We start from the raw sequence: 19,892 nt of genomic DNA on the forward strand, positions 1-19,892 counted from the left end.
GCATAGGTCTAAAATTCACAGAAGGATCACAGTGTACACGCAAACGCAGTAATTGGTACACATTAACTTTCATCAATTACACTACTACGCCACAATTACGTAATAATGTATTGTAGTTTATATTGTTTTTAATTTCTGCCTTTAGGGGAACATATAGCCATATACTTCAAACGATTATATATCAGTATTACAAGCGCTTTGCTTAAGTAAAATTTCTTTGACCTGTTTTTGAAACGTGGGTTCACTGGCGTCGAAGTTTAGTTTCTCTCCCAATTTATTTAATATTTCATTTTGCTGGTACAGGAAAGATTGCTCACCATAGGTCATTCCTACTTTTGGAGTGTGCCGTATTGTATGCCTGAGATGGTAGCCAGGAGATTTATTGTTAACTTGATTGTGGGTTTTTAGCTTATAAATTCAACGGGCAGTTCCTTTACACTGATAAAACATACACTGATGATGATGATCGTTGGATTTTTAAGGCGCAAGGCCAACTGCGGCAAGGAGCGCCAGATCAGCGGTCATGTATGTGGGGTGAAGATGTAGACACTAAAATCGCTGAATAAGAACAAGAGTAAAATTAGCTGAAGAAATGGTGGTGGCTGGTGTATAGGGCCAGTGTTGATTGTCCATAATAGGAAATGAGCTTAAAAAACCTAACGTCTGACAAATACTTAAAAACACATTAAACGGAAACCATAGCATCGTCACCCAAAAAAAGCTTTATAGCTATATACCCTATTGTCGCTATAAAGCTTCTAAACAATTGTCTTGAATAACGATACCGCCCGGTTAGCATAACCAACAAATATTCAGCACAAGTGAAATTAAAGCAACGCGTTCCGCAGCCATTCATACTGGGCCCATTGTTGTTTCTCGTTTTATATAAAAGACATTACAGGCCTACCCAAACCGCAGATATACGTGGGGAAAACATATTTTTTACTAAAAACTAAAATACTCCTAAATCTCTCGTAAACAGCTGCCTAACGAATGTTTGAGTTTGGCTAAGGAGAAATAGGATGCGGCTAAACACTTCAAAAAAAAAATTGGGCCCATCTCCCCGCGAGGGGGACTCGAGTAAATGCGTCGCATAGGGGGTGGGTGTATTGCGTTAACGTTTAGTGTTTGGGGAGTTGGTGGTAGTGAATGCGTTGTATCAGCAGCTTCTTGACGTAGTTTGAATGAGTCAAGGATATAAGGCGCGTTCGTAGCCTCCCATTCTGTGTCGGCTTTGTGGCGCAGTGGGTAGAGCACCATGTACATTGCGTTCCGCCCGCAGGGTCGAGGGATCGAAAGCAGGCGCCAGATAGTATTTTTTTTATGTAGTGTAGGGGGAGGGGTGCGGACTACGACTACGGACGTTAACGCGGGTGACATCGTGTGTTACTGAAATGCTCTGCATTTAAAACGATATGCATAATCTTTCGCCCCATAAATGTAATGTGTACTGTCATAAACGTCAAATTCGAAGCACACGGTATCGACAGATAGAGACAGGAAAAATTCATGCCATTACGGTTCCAGGTGTGTTTAAACTGAACAACTCGTAAATATTCTAAGCATGGAACAGCAACCACCGGGTTTTTCTAGGAACAATAATTTTGCTGCAACTTCGGGAAATTACTATAGTAATTTTCTGACGTCGTTCCTCAAGATAATATACCCTAATTAATCTTGAGGGGAAACGAGTATACTACATTGTTTTGTTGGCGCTCAGTGGTGAGGTTTATGACCTTTTTGTTTGTTCAAATTCTTCTTTTGTAACACGAAAGTGGTTAATGCCGGGGAACACAAACCTCACCGACATCATATTCGTCACGGTCATGATATCCCCAGAAAAAGTTTCTTTTAGGCGGCGGCGCTAGGACTCGACCCTACAGTCACTCTGGCCACAACGGGAGGCGAGAAGCGCGGTGCCAACCGGGGTCCATGAAGTCAGGCGCGCATGGCTGCACAAAGGCGCCTTATGTCCTTCCCTCTGACTTTTCTATTCACTGTATTTACACGCATAATGAACGCACCCACAAGTTTAGTCATCAAAATTAGGTTTTTTCCCGTGTAATAAACGCACCCCCAACATTTCAACCCTGCGGTCCCACCAACGTTTTTAGATTAGGTCAGTTGGCAAAGAGCACGGCCTTCCAAGCACAGCGGCGCGGGCCGGATCTGTCGCCGGCCAGGCGGTGGTGCTGCGGTAGCGTTGAGATCGGTCCCGGCGCGTCGTCTGCTACTCCTTGCTTGGAAAGGCGCCGGTGAACGACCACTGCACACCGTTAATGTTCGTCTTTGACATGCGAAATCCAACTTCGCTCTACTCTTACGCTTTAGTGACAAGAGCTTTACATTTTTATCGACATTATGACGAGAAACAAGCTGTACTTAAGAAAAAAAAAGGCAAGACAAACACTGCACAGTCCGCTTGTCTTCGGCTGCTTCCCGTTCCATATATTTATTTTCCCCCAGTACGGGATCTCTTATAGCTCAATAATGTTTAACGCATATCCGAACGCGTCTTACGCTACTGAAACTGCGGGGAAGCCTACAATAGTAAGCCATCTACTTGGAATCAAGAAAAGACGCCTCGAAATTTTTATTTATGCTGTGGAAGCAAATGCAGTGGGCACGTTTTCGCAACAACATATTTACAACCCCAACAAAACTGATCAGGTGAGCAGATTGGAAACCAAGTGCTGACGTGTGCGCTCAGCAAATTCTTGCTATTTTAAGTGCGGACACGAAAAATTACGATTTGTTAAACAGCTTCGCTGTTAACAAAGAAAATTGAACCAATTATTAAACCAATGTCTTTTCTTGCTGTGACAGGTATAAATGTCGTTTCTTAAAAGAAATAAACGTTTTTCTCGGATCAGTATGTTTGTCGTACTGCTATTCTTTTTTGTTGGTTTGTAAATCTGATGGACTATCTGTTAGGGTGACAGAATCTTTCATTTACCTTCTTGTAGCCCTGATATGCCGATTTTTGAAAGCGTTTAGCCTTCATTTATCTTCTTGTAGCCCTGGTATGCCGATTTTTTAAAGCATTTAGCCTTCATTTATCTTCTTGTAGCCCTGATGTGCCGATTTTTTAAAGCATTTAGCCTGGTAGTTTTTCCGTTGAGCCATCGCTTATGCTATCTTCTGCGTTGATTTTTCCTGCTCGTTTCTTTTTGCAATCTACAGATAGGCAACACTTCTCAGTTTTGACTAGTCAGGTTGATTTATAAGAGGTTTAACGCGCCGACACTTCACAGGCGATGAGGCGCGCCGTAGTGGCCGGAGGGCTCCGGATTAATTTTGGCCACGTAGCGGATCTTTAAGATGCGCTGAAATCTCGAACACACGGGTGTTTTCGGTTTCCGCCTCTATCAGAATAGCGGCTGGGAATCGAACCCGAGTCCTTGCGTCCAGCAGCACGGCGCCTTAGCCACCGCGCCGGCTAGGGATCTGATATGACCGCACCGGGAATGTTGTGCCACACACACTGCATACCCTTTCACAGCCGTTGTTGCGGATGAAACGTCTGGACACAGGTAACATTTGTTTCAAGGGCTGATCTAGGAACAAATGGGATGATCTATAAAAGGGATGATGCTACATTCTTCCGCCTTGTCAGCTGAGGGTGAATATTCCCATTTTTATCGCTGTAGCTACACGGCGGGACAAGCAAACCTCTTGAATTAACTTCAACCGACAAGTTTTGCCCGACTACTGCAGCCTTCTCAATCACACCCAGAATCTTCGAGCTTGTAGAAGATAACCTGGGTAGGCGAAGCCTTCACATTCTACGATTGAAATGTCGGACATTTGCTGAATTTCTGCATAACCGCGAACCACAGCTCAGTTCCCAACGTACGTGCTGACTTCGGCGCTTTCTACACCACTCATACCGCCACTTACGCCAGTTTCATCGCGCAAAGGCCCATCATTTTGGCAGGACGCAACATAGGTGGGAGCCACTGTCATCCATTTGGGTGGTTTTCGGCATGACTTTGACGTCTTTGGTGCCGACAGATGCTCAGGTATGTCAGGGAAAATACGGGGCGCCGCGCCGTCCCTCCGAGTCCACCTGCCCTACGGTATCCTTACAGTTTGGCCGTTCACGACGTGTTCGCAAGAGTTGACGATGTCTGAAGGCGCGCAATGAATGTCACAGACGTATGTTTATGGCGCAACCTTGAAGTTTTTCCGCGGAATCGCGCTTTCCCAAGCCTTCAACCCGTCAGGACCCTTCGGCGCTTTGAAGAAATGCCGCTGCACGGACTTTGCCGCTTCCGAAGCATACCCCGAACGGCAGCCCGGCGCGCGGCACGTCAACAAACCGCACCGACACTTCAGAGATCCACTAAAATATGTATGCACGATGACAGCACAGAGCTAATACGTTAATACAGACGTGATGAACAGGCGAGCACCGACACCACAGCGAAAACACATGGCCGGGGTGAGCCTCGCTCCCCAAACTAGATCTCAACGCAACGCCAGCGCCACCTCTCGGAATGGCGACAAAATGGTGCCGCCTCTCGAGGCGCAGTTTGCAAACTGACCTAATCTAAAAACGTTGGGTCCCACTATAGTGCCTGGAATGTATATTCTAGGCACTATAGTCCCACGAACAGCCGTACCGTAGCTTTTCCACTTCAGTCGCTCTAGCTGATGATGATGGAGCATGCAGCCTAGAGCCATCTCTCGGAGAAAAAACGAACAAACAGGCGGCGCAGGGCTGTGGGAAAGCCAATCATAGAGTTCCTCTATACAGATATACAGAGGAACTCTAACCAACCCGCTGAGCATCTAGCCCTACTTTTTTTCGTGATAGTATAGTTATTACTTGCTTTTATGATCGTCTTTCACCTACCAGTCGGCGATGGGCTGAAATGTCAGTTACACGGCCAGTTTCAAGTTAAAGGTTCTGGAGTACGCAGTTGAGTATGAGAACCGTGCTTCCGGTAGGCATTTCGGAATTGACGAAGTGACGCCTTGACGAACGAAGACGAGTGGAGTTCAATAAAAACGCTGTCCTTTTGACCAATTGTGTACGCGTATATTTACTGCGAAAGGTATGTAATCGAATGCATCATTATTTTTTTCGTGTCGGAATTCTTTCGTCGCTCCGAGAAAGCTTCCTTAAAATTACCACGCATAATAGACGCACCCCCAACTTTGCTGCTGTTTTACGGGAAAAACGTGCGTTCATTGCGCAAGTAAATACGGTCAGATGGTGCGTGCTGTCGTCTAGGAGAGGTGACGCGAAGTATTGCGTCATGACGCTAATGAACGCCGATAGTTGGTGCCGTCTAACTCACGTCGCCGAACTCTGCAAACGGAGCCACGAACTCTACCTCTCGCGATCCACAAGCTGAGCTTGTCGCAACGCAAGCGTCTGGCGTACACGCAACGGAGCAGGACCAATGTGGTCGAACCTTTGCCGAAGCGACCTGCCACCAGGTAGTCGCTCGCCGAGAACAGCCACAAGACTAATGCCGACACACAAATCATGCTCGTTTTGCCGTAGCAGACCGTGACTTCACCAAATGATTCACTGATAAGCCGTTCGGTTTCGTTCGCACGGTTTGCTAGTGCCTGGGGTTTCAATCGGATTTACGCAATGCTCCGGCGCATGTAATCCAGTGTCTAATGCTGATGCGTCTAACGGTGCCATACCGACGAAATATGAAAAGCGATGTGCAAGTTCATATCGATCATATCGATCCACGGTAAACATCCAAATGTTCCCGCGAAAGCACATTTCACTTTCGTGCTTTACCGATTCGTATGAATGAATGATCAACCACAGTTTTTTTTTACCGAATACAAAACTGATGAACTTGGAATTCTGTAGAAAAAGTGAAGAATTTCACAGTAGATATCAATACCTCCGAACAGTTTCTCTCGTGATTACACATACAGTTTTAGTGGCAAAAAAAAAGGTATGCTGTTTCAGATAACTACAAATGTGGTTTTAGAATAAGTTTTACCACAATAACCAGGAAGAAAACGCCGAGAACAGCTTCAGACAATAGAAACGCCGAATACACCAAACAAGAACTAACTACGGGAAGTGGAGAATCACCTATCAAATATCTCATATTCTTGACAAATTGCCGACAAATTAAGCTGTTACTGTGGCTTGAACAAAGAAATCAAGATCATAGTGCTTAATACCCACACAAACATGAACAGGTAGAATAAAACATAGGTGGCTACGTTGATGTCTTTTTTGTTTGTTCATCTGTTCAGACTTTTAAGGTCACAGATTGCGGACTTCCTAAGTACATTTGATACATTCACAAAAGTTTTGTGCTCTTGATGCTACAGAAGCCCATTTTTGTGCGCCATTTTTTAAAGCAGGAGTGATTGCGTACCCGCACTAAATTCTCATTGTTTATAAAAGTGTTTCGAAGTGTTTATCAGGAGTGCGTGAAGTGGCGTTCCTGGTTTTACGGTTTCAATTTGTAACTACGGAGAATAGCAGAGGGACGTGCACCTGACTATTGCTATTAGCCCATGCACCAGTAGCAAGCTATGAGACGTCTTTTCGATATAGTTCTTATTTCAATTTTTGTTCTCTTAGACGGACTTTTTTATCAGATAATAAAAAGGAAGCGTCAGAGATGGCGACGCATCATTCCCGCAAACGCGGCTAGAAAGCAAGCATTGCCTTTAATTGAAAACTCTAAACTGATTTTCAGGTTGAAGATATCATTGATGCGATCAAAGACGCTTTCAACGAAACTCTCCAGAAGAGCACGTGGATGGACGCCGACACAAGATATCAAGCAAACTTAAAGGTACGAAAGAAAGCAACGGTATGACGCCCACGTGCACGGCTATTTGTACAGCCAAGCAGTCTAGGCTACATAGAAGGTCGCCGGAGGGCGCTGCAATCTCCCCCGCCACAAAAGGGCAATGCAGACAAAATTCAAGTTCGTTTTATATGAAAGATTTAGTGTTTTATGGTGTCCTTGTCCTCAGCGCTTGTCCGGCAGCAAACGATGCTTTATTCACAGAGAAATTCAATATGTTATGCCTAAATTTCAATTCTCCGGCTAAGTCATGCGTTGTAGTTACGTCGACAATGACGTATCCAGAGCAGGGCCCTAAAACTACAGATACCGCCTCACAGACGGCGGTTTGGTTATCTTATTTCTGGTCCACTTTCACCGATGGCGCTGCAATACGGCTGAAGCGCCAGTGTTCGCACTTTACTTCTGGCCGAACTTCTATAGCTGCGGTATTTTTATTTGACTTCATACTAATCGTTTCCTAAAACGTAAGCTATGACTAGACAAACATGGTCACTTACGTAAGGGATTATGCTACTTATGTCAGTTGGTCAGTGTTGTATCAGAGAAGTCAAACGCGTTCGACGGCTAGGTCAGCCGGCGAAGTAGCACACTAACTGCTTCGATGTTTACGTGTTCCTTCGTAACTTTAATTGCTCACCCGACCATCCTTACTTGTGTAAAATGAATATGCTTTAAACGTAAGCAAAAGTAACTCGTTCTCCAAGCTTATAAGCCCAGACTATAAACTTGCGTTCGCTTTTGCCGGCCTCAGCCAAACTTATGGCTGTGCACATAGCGTCATGTGTTCTAGTGAGGGAAATGAGCTAGTGAGGCGCATGGCCATTCTCTTTTTTCATATTTATATAGCATATTTGAGCGAAGTTTACTATAAAAGTGGTGTCAGTATGAATCTAACGGGGCACTCTTTGGAATCAACCAAAGTTGTATTTTGTCTGTATGGCCACTTTAGGAAAGCTTCGTGCGAAAACACAGCAATAGATCGTCGCTTGGACCCCCATATCCCACGCTTAAGATCTGCTGGTCTCCAGGATGGCGCCTTGTGCCTCGGAGGTGTAGTGTTCGGGCGTTTCTAAGAACTGGGAAGGTCCACAACAGGTGTTCAACGTCAGCTTCTGACGCGGCAAAGCACACAGAAGGGGCAGGTGTCCTCAAAGAGCCCGTGTTAGCGGGCAGGCCAAGCGTGAGCAACAGCTTGGGGATAGCGCTACCCCATCTCGAAGCCTCCACAAACCTCTTCCGAACGAGCGAGACAACTGGGGAAGTCAGTTCCACAGCGTGGATGTAGAGCACGAGTGGCGCGGCGGATGTTCCTCTTTTCAACCAGCAGTTTTTCTATGGTAGATACTGTAATAAGTACGTGGTAATGGCCGTGGGAGGTCGCTTTGGAGGCAGGAACTCTTGAAGAATTCTCGCTTATTCCCCGACAAGGCAACTACGCTTCGTCGCATCAGTGCCTACAGGGTTATAAAAACCGAGGAATAGCAGAAGACAGGAGTGGAACGCGGCGGATTTCAATGTACTGACAATCTATTCCATTGTTTTGTTCCCACCGCACCGTGACTCTAACGTATAGTTGTACTCCCGGCGGGTCCATCTATGTGACGACGGTTGTGAACAAAATCCCTTAAAGGCCAACTGCACTCGAAATTTCGACCTCTTGAAAACCCTATTTACGTATAGTCTGGTGAAAAAGAAAGCAACATAAAAAATAAAACAGCTGAAATACGTGCGTGGACACCACAAGCGGTCCGCGAAAATCGGCGATTTTGAAGCCGAAACCGTGGAGAGCGCGGCCTTTGCAGTGACGTTGCAGCCATCCAGCGAGAGGCAGGACGGTCAGCAGTCCGGGAGGAAGCCTGCGTGGAAGCTCTACGCGCGCACGGGGCAGCACGTGGGTGAAGCGTGCGCAGCAGAGCTCGACCGGTTCTCCAGCTGCATGGTTGGCCAGAGGAAGAAGCCCAGGTCGGCTGGGACGTCACAGGCGCGTCATGGCTGTTTACGCGATCCGCCGGCATTTGCAGCGGGGTCGGCGGCGGAGCTTTTTCAAATGCGTCTGACTGATTAACGGGGCGTTTCACGGGGCTACCATTCCTGCCCCAGTTGATTTTTGGGTACTTACTGCAAATTAAAAATAAATTTGGTCGAGGTGAAATTTCAGTGCAGTTGGCCTTTAAAGACGAGCACAATGGAAATGCGGCCGTGTCAGCGCACGTCTTTAATAGAATTCACCTTTTCACCAGTTCGGCCCTGGTGGCGTCCATTGACGACATCACCTAAAAATTCCTCTAGCGCATAGAGAACGAAACCAAAACTAAGTTTTCTGAGGTACTGTTCTTCAGTGATGCCTATTCCGATAGATATCACTGGTTTTTTTTTTTTTTTCGTTTTAGTGGAGCTGGACGCTACAAAGAAGAAGCTCCGGTGAAGACGAGATGACGATATTGAGGCTGACAAAAATGGCCGTCCGAGTTTTTTTCCCAAGCCTGTAAATCTTTAGATACGTGCACTACGACGCTGATTTTTGGTTTTTGGTTCATGTAGTCGTAAGGTTCAGGAAAGTATGCAAAATTGATGTCTCTGCTCAACATGGGGCCCTCAAATTTAGGAAGACAGTCACAAAACATTGTTTCGCTTGAAATAAAAAAATCACGACTGAAAGGGTTAATGCGTCTTTTATATGAGGCAGCTGATTGTTTCAAGAGTCGACAATAATATATTAACCTTATCTAATCATGTTTACGGCATTGTGAAGGGGTGGGCCCCGTTAGGTTCATTTTAGAGTATTGGAGACAGGGAGTCGGGCATAAGTCTACGCAGACGATTGTATTGTAACACCACATGGGTGGACATGGGCGTAGCCGTAAAACTACAAAAATAACGGCAGCACGGCACGACACGGTTGAAGCAACACTAGGGCTCAGGGTGTAGGAACAAATTGTTCCGGAACAAATGGCCCCGGAACATATGGTCCCGGAACATATGGTCCCGGAACTTATGGTCTCCGGAACAAATGGTCCCAACTCGAAAGTAGGAACAAATGGTCCCAGAACAAATGGTCCCAGGCACCTCTTCAGGCAAAATGATTCTGTAAAACTCCACGTGGGTTCTCTGCTCAAATTTGTTGTATCTTGCTGGAGTGAAGTTTATAATTTCTTTAGTGTTTTTTTTCTAATTTTTGGTTTCTTTGTTTTTCAGATTCAGTAAAAACGTTTATCTCAATTTACGCTATTATAACGATCAAACGCGGTATTTCTGCCAACCGTGCATTTTAGTGCTAGTGGCCCATTTGGCGAATTTTTTATTCCTATTTCCGCCGTTTTTCTCCTGTCTTTTCTATTTCTGTCTTCGTGTTTTTTATACATTGAAGACGAATCTTCTTATTTATTTCTTCTCTTTCTCTTCTGTTGTTGGATTTTTGTAATGTTTTCATTTTTTTTTCTGTTTTGGACTTTTTGGTTTATCAAAATATCGGTATTTCAATTATCTGCCTTGTCACTATATAGCCAATGAATGTGCTGCTTGCAAACACACGGGAAAAAAGTAGCCACGTGGGAAACATGCCGCTCTATCTGTGATATGCAGAATACGTAGAGGCATGCCTCAGAAAGAAGTGCCATTAGTTTTTTGTGAGGAAGCACTTAACGGGTGCGTGCGTAGTGAGTTCTCTGCCCCCTCCCTCCCCCTCAGAAGTTTTCACAGTCACCCCAACTATTTCCAGGCGTAGCCAGACCCCACGCTCCCTTCCCGTTCAAGATTGTTTGTTAGTCCGGCCGTGTTCCAGGAAGCCGCACCTGTCGCGGGACGCCGCTAGTAAGCGAGGTTGGTGACAGGCACAGTCTCCAGACATGCGGACGTCTGACCGCGAGCATCGGCTGAGCCACTGGTCAAGCCAGGCTGTCGCTACAGTCAGCACCATGGCCAATTTCTTCTAAAGAGGGCAATGAGCGCCATCTCAAGCAAATAAATATGCTATAGAAGCGAGTGCACTTGGAGCCACTAAATAACAAAATTATGGTAGCCCGTTATTGTATTCGCTTCAAACACCGGCCTAGGGCTGCCCAGTACACGCTGATTTTGATTGGAGTGTCTGCCACTGGTTTGCTTGCTATTCGGAATAACAAAAAATTTCGCGCGTTCGTTTTTCCGCACTGCCTTGATAGTAGTTCGCGTCGCATCTGACAGATGGCGCCATCAGTCCATGGCGCGCACGCCGCTCGTGGGACCTTGTTCTCGGCGGTTGTACTCGCTCTTTGCAAGAGGTAGCGTCAACATCCCCCTCGCAGGGGCACGATCACATGCAGAGCATTTCCGGGGGCGCACGACGTTAAGTAGTTTGAGTTACGTTAATGTTGTTGCACTTGTGGCAACTGCTGACGAGAGAGCGCTCGTCAGCAGTAATTTGAATGAGTCAAGGATATAAGGCGTGTCCGTAGCCTTCTATTCTGTGTTGGCTTTGTGGCGCAGTGGGTAGAGCGTTGCGTACATTGCGTCCCGCCCGCATGGTCGAGGGATCGAAACCTGGCGACGGATTGTAATTTTTTTTATATAGTAGGGACAACGACGGTGCGGACTACGGACGCCAACGCGGGTGACATCGTGAGTTACTGAAATGCTCTGCATTTAAAAAAAGGCGTGCAAAGGAAGCACGCGAGGACGTACATGTGCGACAGAAAATTTGTATACCGCATTTCAATCAAGTAAATTTAGCCTTAGCGAATATATTGTATATCAACGGATGCAAAATACATTGTGCACAAATACAATCATATAAACATAAATACATTGACCCCCTTCCTTCCCTCGTACAGGCGCTCATGCATAGGAGCAGTAGTGGTGGGATCATTTCTTCCTAGTTTGAAGTTGGGACCATTTGTTCCGGGACCATTTGTTCCGGGGCCATTATTTCCGGGACCATTTGTTCCGGGACCATTTGTTCCGGGACCATTTGTTCCGCGACCATAGGGCTCAATACGATACACGAACCGTGCACGCGCGCACGGGTGGGGAGCGGAGGAGATGGATGAAGGGGTAATAGGGAACCGGTAATGGGCACGAGATTAGACGTGAAAGACACCGGCGAAGATGTCACCCTCAAAGTCCTTCAAGCTGAACAAGAAATATTGGGGCTGTTCGATTTTCTCTGCACCTTTTTAACCAGTTCACAGCAGTTCAAATCCAGTTTCGCCATTCCACACAATTGGCGGAATCAGGTCTCACTTTTTTCGTCTGCTTCTGCACATGCCTCATTCGCATCACGCTCTTCTTTTCCATGAGCGGTACTTGCTAAAGCGAAAGCTTTATCAGTGGGAGCGATAGCGATCTGTCGAAAAGCTAATGCATTTCCCCATAGAGTGGTTGGTAGACCAAAAAGCTCCAATATCTGGACCCACTGCGCATGCGTGAAACAGTGTGTCGAAACGATTACCTGAAAATCGCGAAAAAGGAACGGTTCCTGATAACACAATACGCACATCGATCACGAAGAAGCAGTTCAATAGTACAACTTTACCTCATAAACCACGTATCGGTATACATTTAAACCGATCGTCGGTGCTTTTACTTGGTGAGCAAAAACTCGTGGCTGGAGTTAGTTCTTCGTTTGCGATTTCGGTATTTTAAGGTCTGATTATCGATTTAGGTCTGATTATCGATTAAGGTCTGATTAACGCACTTTCAGCGAACGTTAGACGAAACTTCTCTGAAGTTTTTTTAAAGCGAAGCTTTACTACTTTCGTTCAGTGGTTTCGCGGAGGATGTGCAAGTTAACCTTTTGACCGGAGACACACCTCCAGCGACACACCCCTCGAAGCGCATCGCGTGATTCGCCGGGTTTGCTGTCGGCGCTGCGCCAAGGCACCATTTTAATTCGTTCTGATCCCATTGTAAGCGATGGAGAGGCCACTCAGCTGATCGACAGCCTACCAAACCGGCGGCCTCCCACGCATGCGCCGTTGGGACGTCTCGGGCGATGTGACTCATCTTGCGCCGCGTTCGCCGTGAAAGAGAAACGGCGCGTTTGCCGAGAATGAAAGCAAGGCCGGGCCTCCTCCTGTGAGCGTTGGACGGGACCAAACAGCTTTGAGCCGGGGTCCGCAATACAGCTACATCAAAGCTTAGCCAAGCGAAACCAACACTCAACCAGACTAAGCCAAGCTTTTGCTTTGCATATCCAATGTTAGCTGAGCTAACACGCTTCCATTTTTATGAAGGGATTTTAAATTTTTAACATGCCCAAAAAAAGGTCACTGCATTTTGTTTTATTGGGAATTAAAGTCGCACTGCTGAATTAAATTACTAGAAACATTTTTGGTCGTCTTACGATATTGAAGGGCATTTCTTTTTCCAGTTGCAGGAAATGCGGAGAAAAATCGCTTATCCACAGTGTTTACTGAACTCCACCTGTCTTGACGAGTTTGTCAAATACGTAAGTACTCCTCATCCGGTAACGTTATGTTTGTGTTTGATTTTTGTGCTTTTGTGTTCTTATTCGAATTTTCTGCACCTTCTCGTGCAATGCCCCAGTCATGGGACCGGACTATTTGTAAATAAATAATTAAGGCACGTAAAAACGTCAAGTACATGGAGCTGAACCTTGTCGCCATACTAAACGATTGGAAAGAAAATTTAGGTCCGCTAAACGGGTCCTGGAACGAATATAATAATAAAAGTAACACTTACAGACAAGAAATGAGCTTCCTAGATTAGGGAACAAACGCGAATATATGAAATCATAGTTGAAATAAAAAAAATAAATGGACTTGGGCTTGCCATTTAATGACAAAAACTGACAACCGTTGGACCACAAAGGTAGCAGAGTCGACACCAAGAGACGGGTCTGAAAGAAGGAGAAGGCCAATAACACGATGGAGGCATGAAATCAGGAAGTTCAAAGGCAAAAAATTGACTATAGTGGCTCAGCACAGGAGCCGAAGGAGGTCCATGAAACAGGCCTATACACACGACGCCAAGTTTATTTGACGAAAGGTTGGCAACATGCTGAGGCCGCTACTTGTAGGAAGTTTTGTATTTTGTGTATACCGGTTAATCAGAAAGAAGTCGACAGTTTTTTTTAAATAGGTGCTTATGTGTACGTGAAGACCACCTCTACAGTGCGGTTGTGCACGCCCAGGGGGACAAATAATTAGGTGGTAATTGTTGATGTCGGTGGCATAATTAACTAAAATTGAATAATTAACTTTTTAGGGGATGCAGTAAGCAGTCATGTTTGAATTAACAAGTTAGGTGAAAACGTGCTTCCACGCAGCTTCATTTGGGAGAATTCTTCTAACGCGTTCCTACTTCGAGATATCCAACTGCGAAGTTCAATTGCCGATCGCATGATTGCGCATGCGTAGAGACTGGGCGCAAAGCTCCTCCCCTTTGTTCTGTGTTTGGAGAGCGGTTCCGAGTACTGCAGACTGCGATAACGCCAGCCAAGACTGAACGGGTGCCTATCACTAAGGCCTATGCCTCCACCTTGTTGCCAAACTAAACACCGTGCACAGCAGGCACGTCACAAAAGGGAGGAGCTTTGGGCCGGTCTTCACTGTCTAGCTTGCCTAATCATGCAAACAGCAATTAAACTTCGCAGTTCGATATCTAGGAGTACGAATGCGCAAGAGGAATTCTGCCAAATGAGACTGCGTAGAAACAATATTGCGTCTGACGCTTCAATACAGGCGTGCCTGCTTACTGCAGCTGCTAAAAAGTTAATTATTCAATTTTAGTAAAGCCACCGACATCAACACTCTCCACCTCATTGTGGGTCCCCATTAGCTCATAACATCGCAGTAGCGGTTGTCTTCACATAGATTCAAGCGCCTAATTAAAAAAAAAAAATCTGTCGACTTAACTTTGATCCCCCGGTATACAACGTGTTTCAGGAAAGATTTCAAGTAAATTAAAAAAAAAAAGGCTTTCTTTGGTAGAATTGTTTTTCTTGCACGAATAGATCAGGGGCCATGGCCTACCCAATAAACTGAGTTCCAGCGGCTATTTAGGTCAACAATTAACTATTAATGAACTCTATAATAATGTAGTTAGGCGGGTAATTCTACTGCAGGAATTGTAGTGGCTCCTCACTCAATCCGGTATCGATTGTTAGGTCTGCGAAATTGTAACTTCGTGCAGAGCTACAGCCCTCAAAACCACAGCTCTCCAGATTGGCGCAATGGGCTCCGTGCGGTAGCGAAGCGCGCAAAGCAACGCCCAGGCGCTGATGCCACTGGGAGCTGTATACGTCCCACGCACGCCGCGCTTTATCATGGCCGGGCTAGGGCAGGCGAGTGCTTCCGCTGTAGCCCGGCTGTGCTTTTATCTTGCCTCGAACGAAAAGTAAGGCGGGGCGCTCCAGATGCGCGAATCCTGAGTAGTAAAGTACTCAGGCAATACTTCTTCGGGGAATTCATCATCATCATCATCATCATAATCACCACCACCATCACCACCAGCCTATTACGCCCACTGCAGGGCAAAGGCCACTGTCATTAATGTCGAATTACCCCGGTCCTGTGCTAACTGCTACCAATTTATCCCGCAAGCTTCCTGATCTCATCTGCCCATCTCACTTTCTACCACCCTCTACCCCGCTTACCTTCTCTAGGGATCCATTCTGTTACTTTTAATGACCAACGGCTATCTTGCCTTGCTTCTTGCCTCTTACACGACCTGCCCACGTCCATTTCTTCTTCTTAATTCCTACTAGTATGTCCTTAACACGCATTTGTTCCCTGATCCACTCCGCTGTCTACTTGTCCCTTAATGCTACACCTATCATATTCCGTTCCACTGCTCACTGAGTCGTCCTTAATTTAAGTTGAACCGTCTTAGTGAGCTTTCGAGTTTCTGCCCCGTAGGTGAGTACCCGTAAGATGCAGTGGGCAATTACATTTGCGCAATCTAACGCAGGATATCAGGTTGACTGATGATCCTCTACAATTTCCACATTACAATTACTCGCCTAACTACCATAATTTAGAGTAATAACATGTACTAGTTAATTGTTGCCATAAATAGCAATTGGAACGCGTTTTATTGCGTCCGCCACGGCCCCTGATGACTTCCCGCAAGAAAAAAAGTTCACCTCCGAAATCCCATTTTTAAAAATTCGTTAGTCTTCCTTGAAACACCCTGTATATGTAATATTGGAACATAATTTGAATTTAAGCTCTTTCTGTGATGTTAGCATCGTTTCTGTAACGTAAGAATTGGTGCCGGAGCACCTTTTTAAATCTGCGTAGTGCGGTATTATGAATGCGTTAGGACAGTGTGTAAAGCTTTACAATCAGTATCCGTCAAGGTCTATAAAACAATCAATCTTAAACATGTACTTAACCCATTCACTCTGAATTGCTTGAACCCAGATGGCATGAGCACCTTTTTAAATCTGCGTAGTGCTGTATTATGAATGCGTTAGGACAGTGTGTAAAGCTTTACAATCAGTATCCGTCAAGCTCTACAGAACAATCAATCTTATACATGTACTTAACTCATTCACTCTGAACTGCTTGAACCCAGATGGCATGAGCACCTTTTTAAATCTGCGTAGTGCTGTATGATGAATGCGTTAGGACAGTGTGTAAAGCTTTACAATCGGTATCCGTGAAGCTCTACAGAACAATCAATCTTATACATGTACTTAACCCATTCACTCTTAATTGCTTGAACCCAGATGGCATGAGCACCTTTTTAAATCTGCGTAGTGCTGTATGATGAATGCGTTAGGACAGTGTGTAAAGCTTTACAATCGGTATCCGTCAAGCTCTACAGAACAATCAATCTTATACATGTACTTAACCCATTCACTCTGAATTGCTTGAACCCAGATGGCATGAGCACCCTTTTAAATCTGCGTAGTGCTGTATGATGAATGCGTTAGGACAGTGTGTAAAGCTTTACAATCGGTATCCGTGAAGCTCTACAGAACAATCAATCTTATACATGTACTTAACTCATTCACTCTGAATTGCTTGAACCCAGATGGCATATTCATGCATGGTAAAAACATTAAAATGCCACAATGTTTTCAGATCCCTATACTAAACACTAGTACTCCGTTTCTGTCAATGTGGCGAAGCATAAAGGCCAATAACCGGAAAACGATGCTCGGAAAGCTCAGGAAGACTTACGACGCGGACAAAACGTAAGTGGCTAACAATTTATGCCGAAACTTGTGGATGCTAACAACTACGCTAAAAAATTTACTGCCCTCCCACTCTGAAGAAGAATGATTAGCGAAGCTGTGGTGCGTAGTGTTAGACTCGTATTGACAGCTAATTGTCATGTATTTTTTTTCCAGTTAGTTCTGGTAAAACAACATTTGTAGCCGTTTTCTGTAACCATACTGCCTCCCTAGATGACATGTATTGGTAGCAGACAGTAATTCTGTAACGTTCGCAATTGCGCTGCGAACTAACTCCGTAAAGTAAGCGAATGGGCGTAACAGTCGAGTATTGGAGGCTAGTTGTAATATAGCTTTTAATGGTTACTTCCGCAAATACAAGAGTTGTACCCGTGCTACTCGTTCGCGAAAAATGGCATTTAGTGTTTAAGGCCTTAAGATACCGAATGACATTATGTGGGCGGGCCATGCTACACGTGAAAACCCAAAGGCAATAAATGTGTTATCCATGATGGTGATAATGACCAAAAAGAGAAATTCACTCTCATTTTAGAAGCTTTTAATGCAGAGAAAAATGTCTTACAAGGGTTAAAAAGGTTTTTTTGTGAAAGGAAACGTTACGAGAAATAGTGTTTTCTTATAAACAGTGTGAGCCGTTTCTAAAAACAGGCTTCAGCAGCTGTCGGCACCTTCCAGCGGCAGCCAGATACGTAAAATTCGGAACGACGAGCAAGACAATGTTTCCTTTTGCTGTTGTTTTAGTGAACTTTGTCTTCTTCAGAACATGGTCATCAAGACAGGAGAAAAAATCGTCTTATTTCAAAGTTCAGCTACGGTTTTGCGTCCACACTCTGGTGCTGAGAGTCTCGTTGGTTTAATTTGGTGCTCATCGCTTCGAGAGTAGGCAGATTTAAGGCGTTCATGAAGGCGAATGAGTTGTGCGGAACTCCTTAAACCAAAATGACATTACAGCGAATGGCATTAGATTTTCGCGTGCTGCAGCGAATTAATGACATTAAAACGTAAGGGATTAAGCACTTACTTTCATTTTTCGTGTAGATATACGGGTATTAGAGCCGTTTTCTGTAATCCCGTTACCTCCGTAAATCACCATGTTTCACTGTGCAACGCACAATCTGGAAACGCCAGTTTACAAAGACCAAGGTTACTCCGGTTTACTTAAAGTGGGCTTCACCTGTAAATACAAGAGCACTGCTGGACAGGAGTATTTTAGTGACAATATAGGCCGTCTTGCATCAAAGTATAAGGGTCCCAAGACATTTTTTTTAGTTATGAATATTTGTCACACGCTGAAGGTGTGGCGCACAGTTTTGCGATCTCGTGGATTTGAGTGGGCGCTGCAAGGTGGCGCTACGCGCGCGGGCGATTCTCGTCTACATGGCTCTGTTGTCGGAGATAACCTGCTGGATCCTAGCTGTAGAGAGTTTCGCTGTAAAATTAACCCATTAAATGCCGCTACAAGATGTGGCGCAGAAAAAACAAAACAAACTGTTTCAGCTTGGCTAGAGGGTAGAGTGGTACATGGAAAACCGATTTTATTTCACTGACATTAGTAGTTTACAAACTACACAGTGTTCCCAAATGGGAACAATGGCCCTAAGCGTACCAATGCTCGGGTGGTTTCCATCCTCCCCGCAGGGCCAGCAGCAACGCGTGGTACTCCATGCGCGCTTTATTTTCCCTCATGGTAGGCAGCCGAACAGTGAATGTGGAGGGTGACGCTGCACATGTGGCACTTCATTCGTGTGTTTTCGGTGCACTGGCGGCACCGGCTCTGCTTTGCCAACGGCACCAAATGATGGCCGTGGCCTTCCTTGCTGTGGAAAACAAGAGCACCTGAAGGGCCAGGCCGTTCTCTGGTGACTAGTTTTTTGGTCAGCAGACCTTGCACGAAGAGCCTTGTGAACTGAAGCTGGTCAAGTGGCGGTTGACTTCCTAGTTCTGTGTACAGCCTCCAGGCTGCAACGCGCAATGTTACTAGCGTATTGCTGAGTAATGGCCAATACAACTTCTTACCATGCAAGCAAGGACGATAGTCGCTGATGAACCTATCAAGTAGGTCGACGCCACCCATGTGCTTGTTGTATTGCTGTATGACTCTCGGCTGGGGCACTGGTACTCGCTTTCGTTCCTTTTGGCTGTAGCGTGTGGCTGTGGCGGTTGGGTGAATGTCATCATAATTTGTGGCAACGCACACACACTTATTGTCATTCCACTTCTCAGCCAGGACGTCGCCATCGCACAGAAAATCAAAAGTCCCTCTGCTTTGACGGGCTAGTTCCTTCGAATCCTGAAGTGGGCATTTCTTGAGCCGGGCCTCTCTCACGGTTCCTGTTGCTCGGAATCCACGTTCTTTGAGCTCTTGCAGCAAAGCGTGTGACGTGAAAAAGTTGTCCATGAAAATAACATGGTTTGTAGGCACATCAATGTACTTTAGAGCGCTCAAAACAACGCGTGTTCCAAGTGGTACATTCATGTCATCATCGTCCTTTTTGCCGCAGTAGATATCAATGTTGAAGGGACAACCCAATGACGAGCAAAGGATCCCTTCCTCGTAACCAAATCGTATTGGTTTCCCCATTATAAAATCTTTGCAGCTGTGCCGACCAAAATACGGCACCATCTGCCCGTCCACGCTGAGATTCTTCGAGAAAATGCCAAACTGCTGAAGGGAGCTGTTGACAAGCCTGAGTAGAGGTCTTATCTTTGCCATCTTGTCACACTTCTCAAGGTTTTCACTGTCCGATACATGGATATACCTCTTTATTAGCCGGAATTTTTCGCGGCTCATTGTGCTTGCTACCAAAGGAACACTGAGGTTCTCATCTTTCGACCAATACAGGTCAGAGCGTGGAAGCTTGTGGTAGCCACTCAAGAAGAGAATGGCGACAAAATCAAGTATGTCTTTTTCAGTTATGTTGATGCTGTGGTCGTTCTGTTGC

The 19,892-nt window shown here is 45.4% G+C and overlaps 1 protein-coding gene across 1 annotated transcript in view; it reads left to right on the forward strand.

Annotated features, from left to right (window-relative positions):
* The window catches only part of LOC144161746 (neprilysin-1-like), a 51,838-nt gene that overhangs the window by 20,109 nt on the left and 11,837 nt on the right, over positions 1-19,892 (forward strand). Inside the window, exons 10-12 of the mRNA XM_077692351.1 lie at positions 6,693-6,791; positions 13,156-13,233; positions 16,838-16,950. Of these exons, the coding sequence (XP_077548477.1) occupies positions 6,693-6,791; positions 13,156-13,233; positions 16,838-16,950 (290 nt within the window). The remainder of the gene's footprint in view (positions 1-6,692; positions 6,792-13,155; positions 13,234-16,837; positions 16,951-19,892) is intronic.

This window comes from Haemaphysalis longicornis, unplaced genomic scaffold, assembly GCF_048455015.1.
Source record: "Haemaphysalis longicornis isolate Haplotype H1 unplaced genomic scaffold, Haemaphysalis longicornis Haplotype H1 scaffold_12, whole genome shotgun sequence".
NCBI lineage: Eukaryota > Metazoa > Arthropoda > Arachnida > Ixodida > Ixodidae > Haemaphysalis > Haemaphysalis longicornis.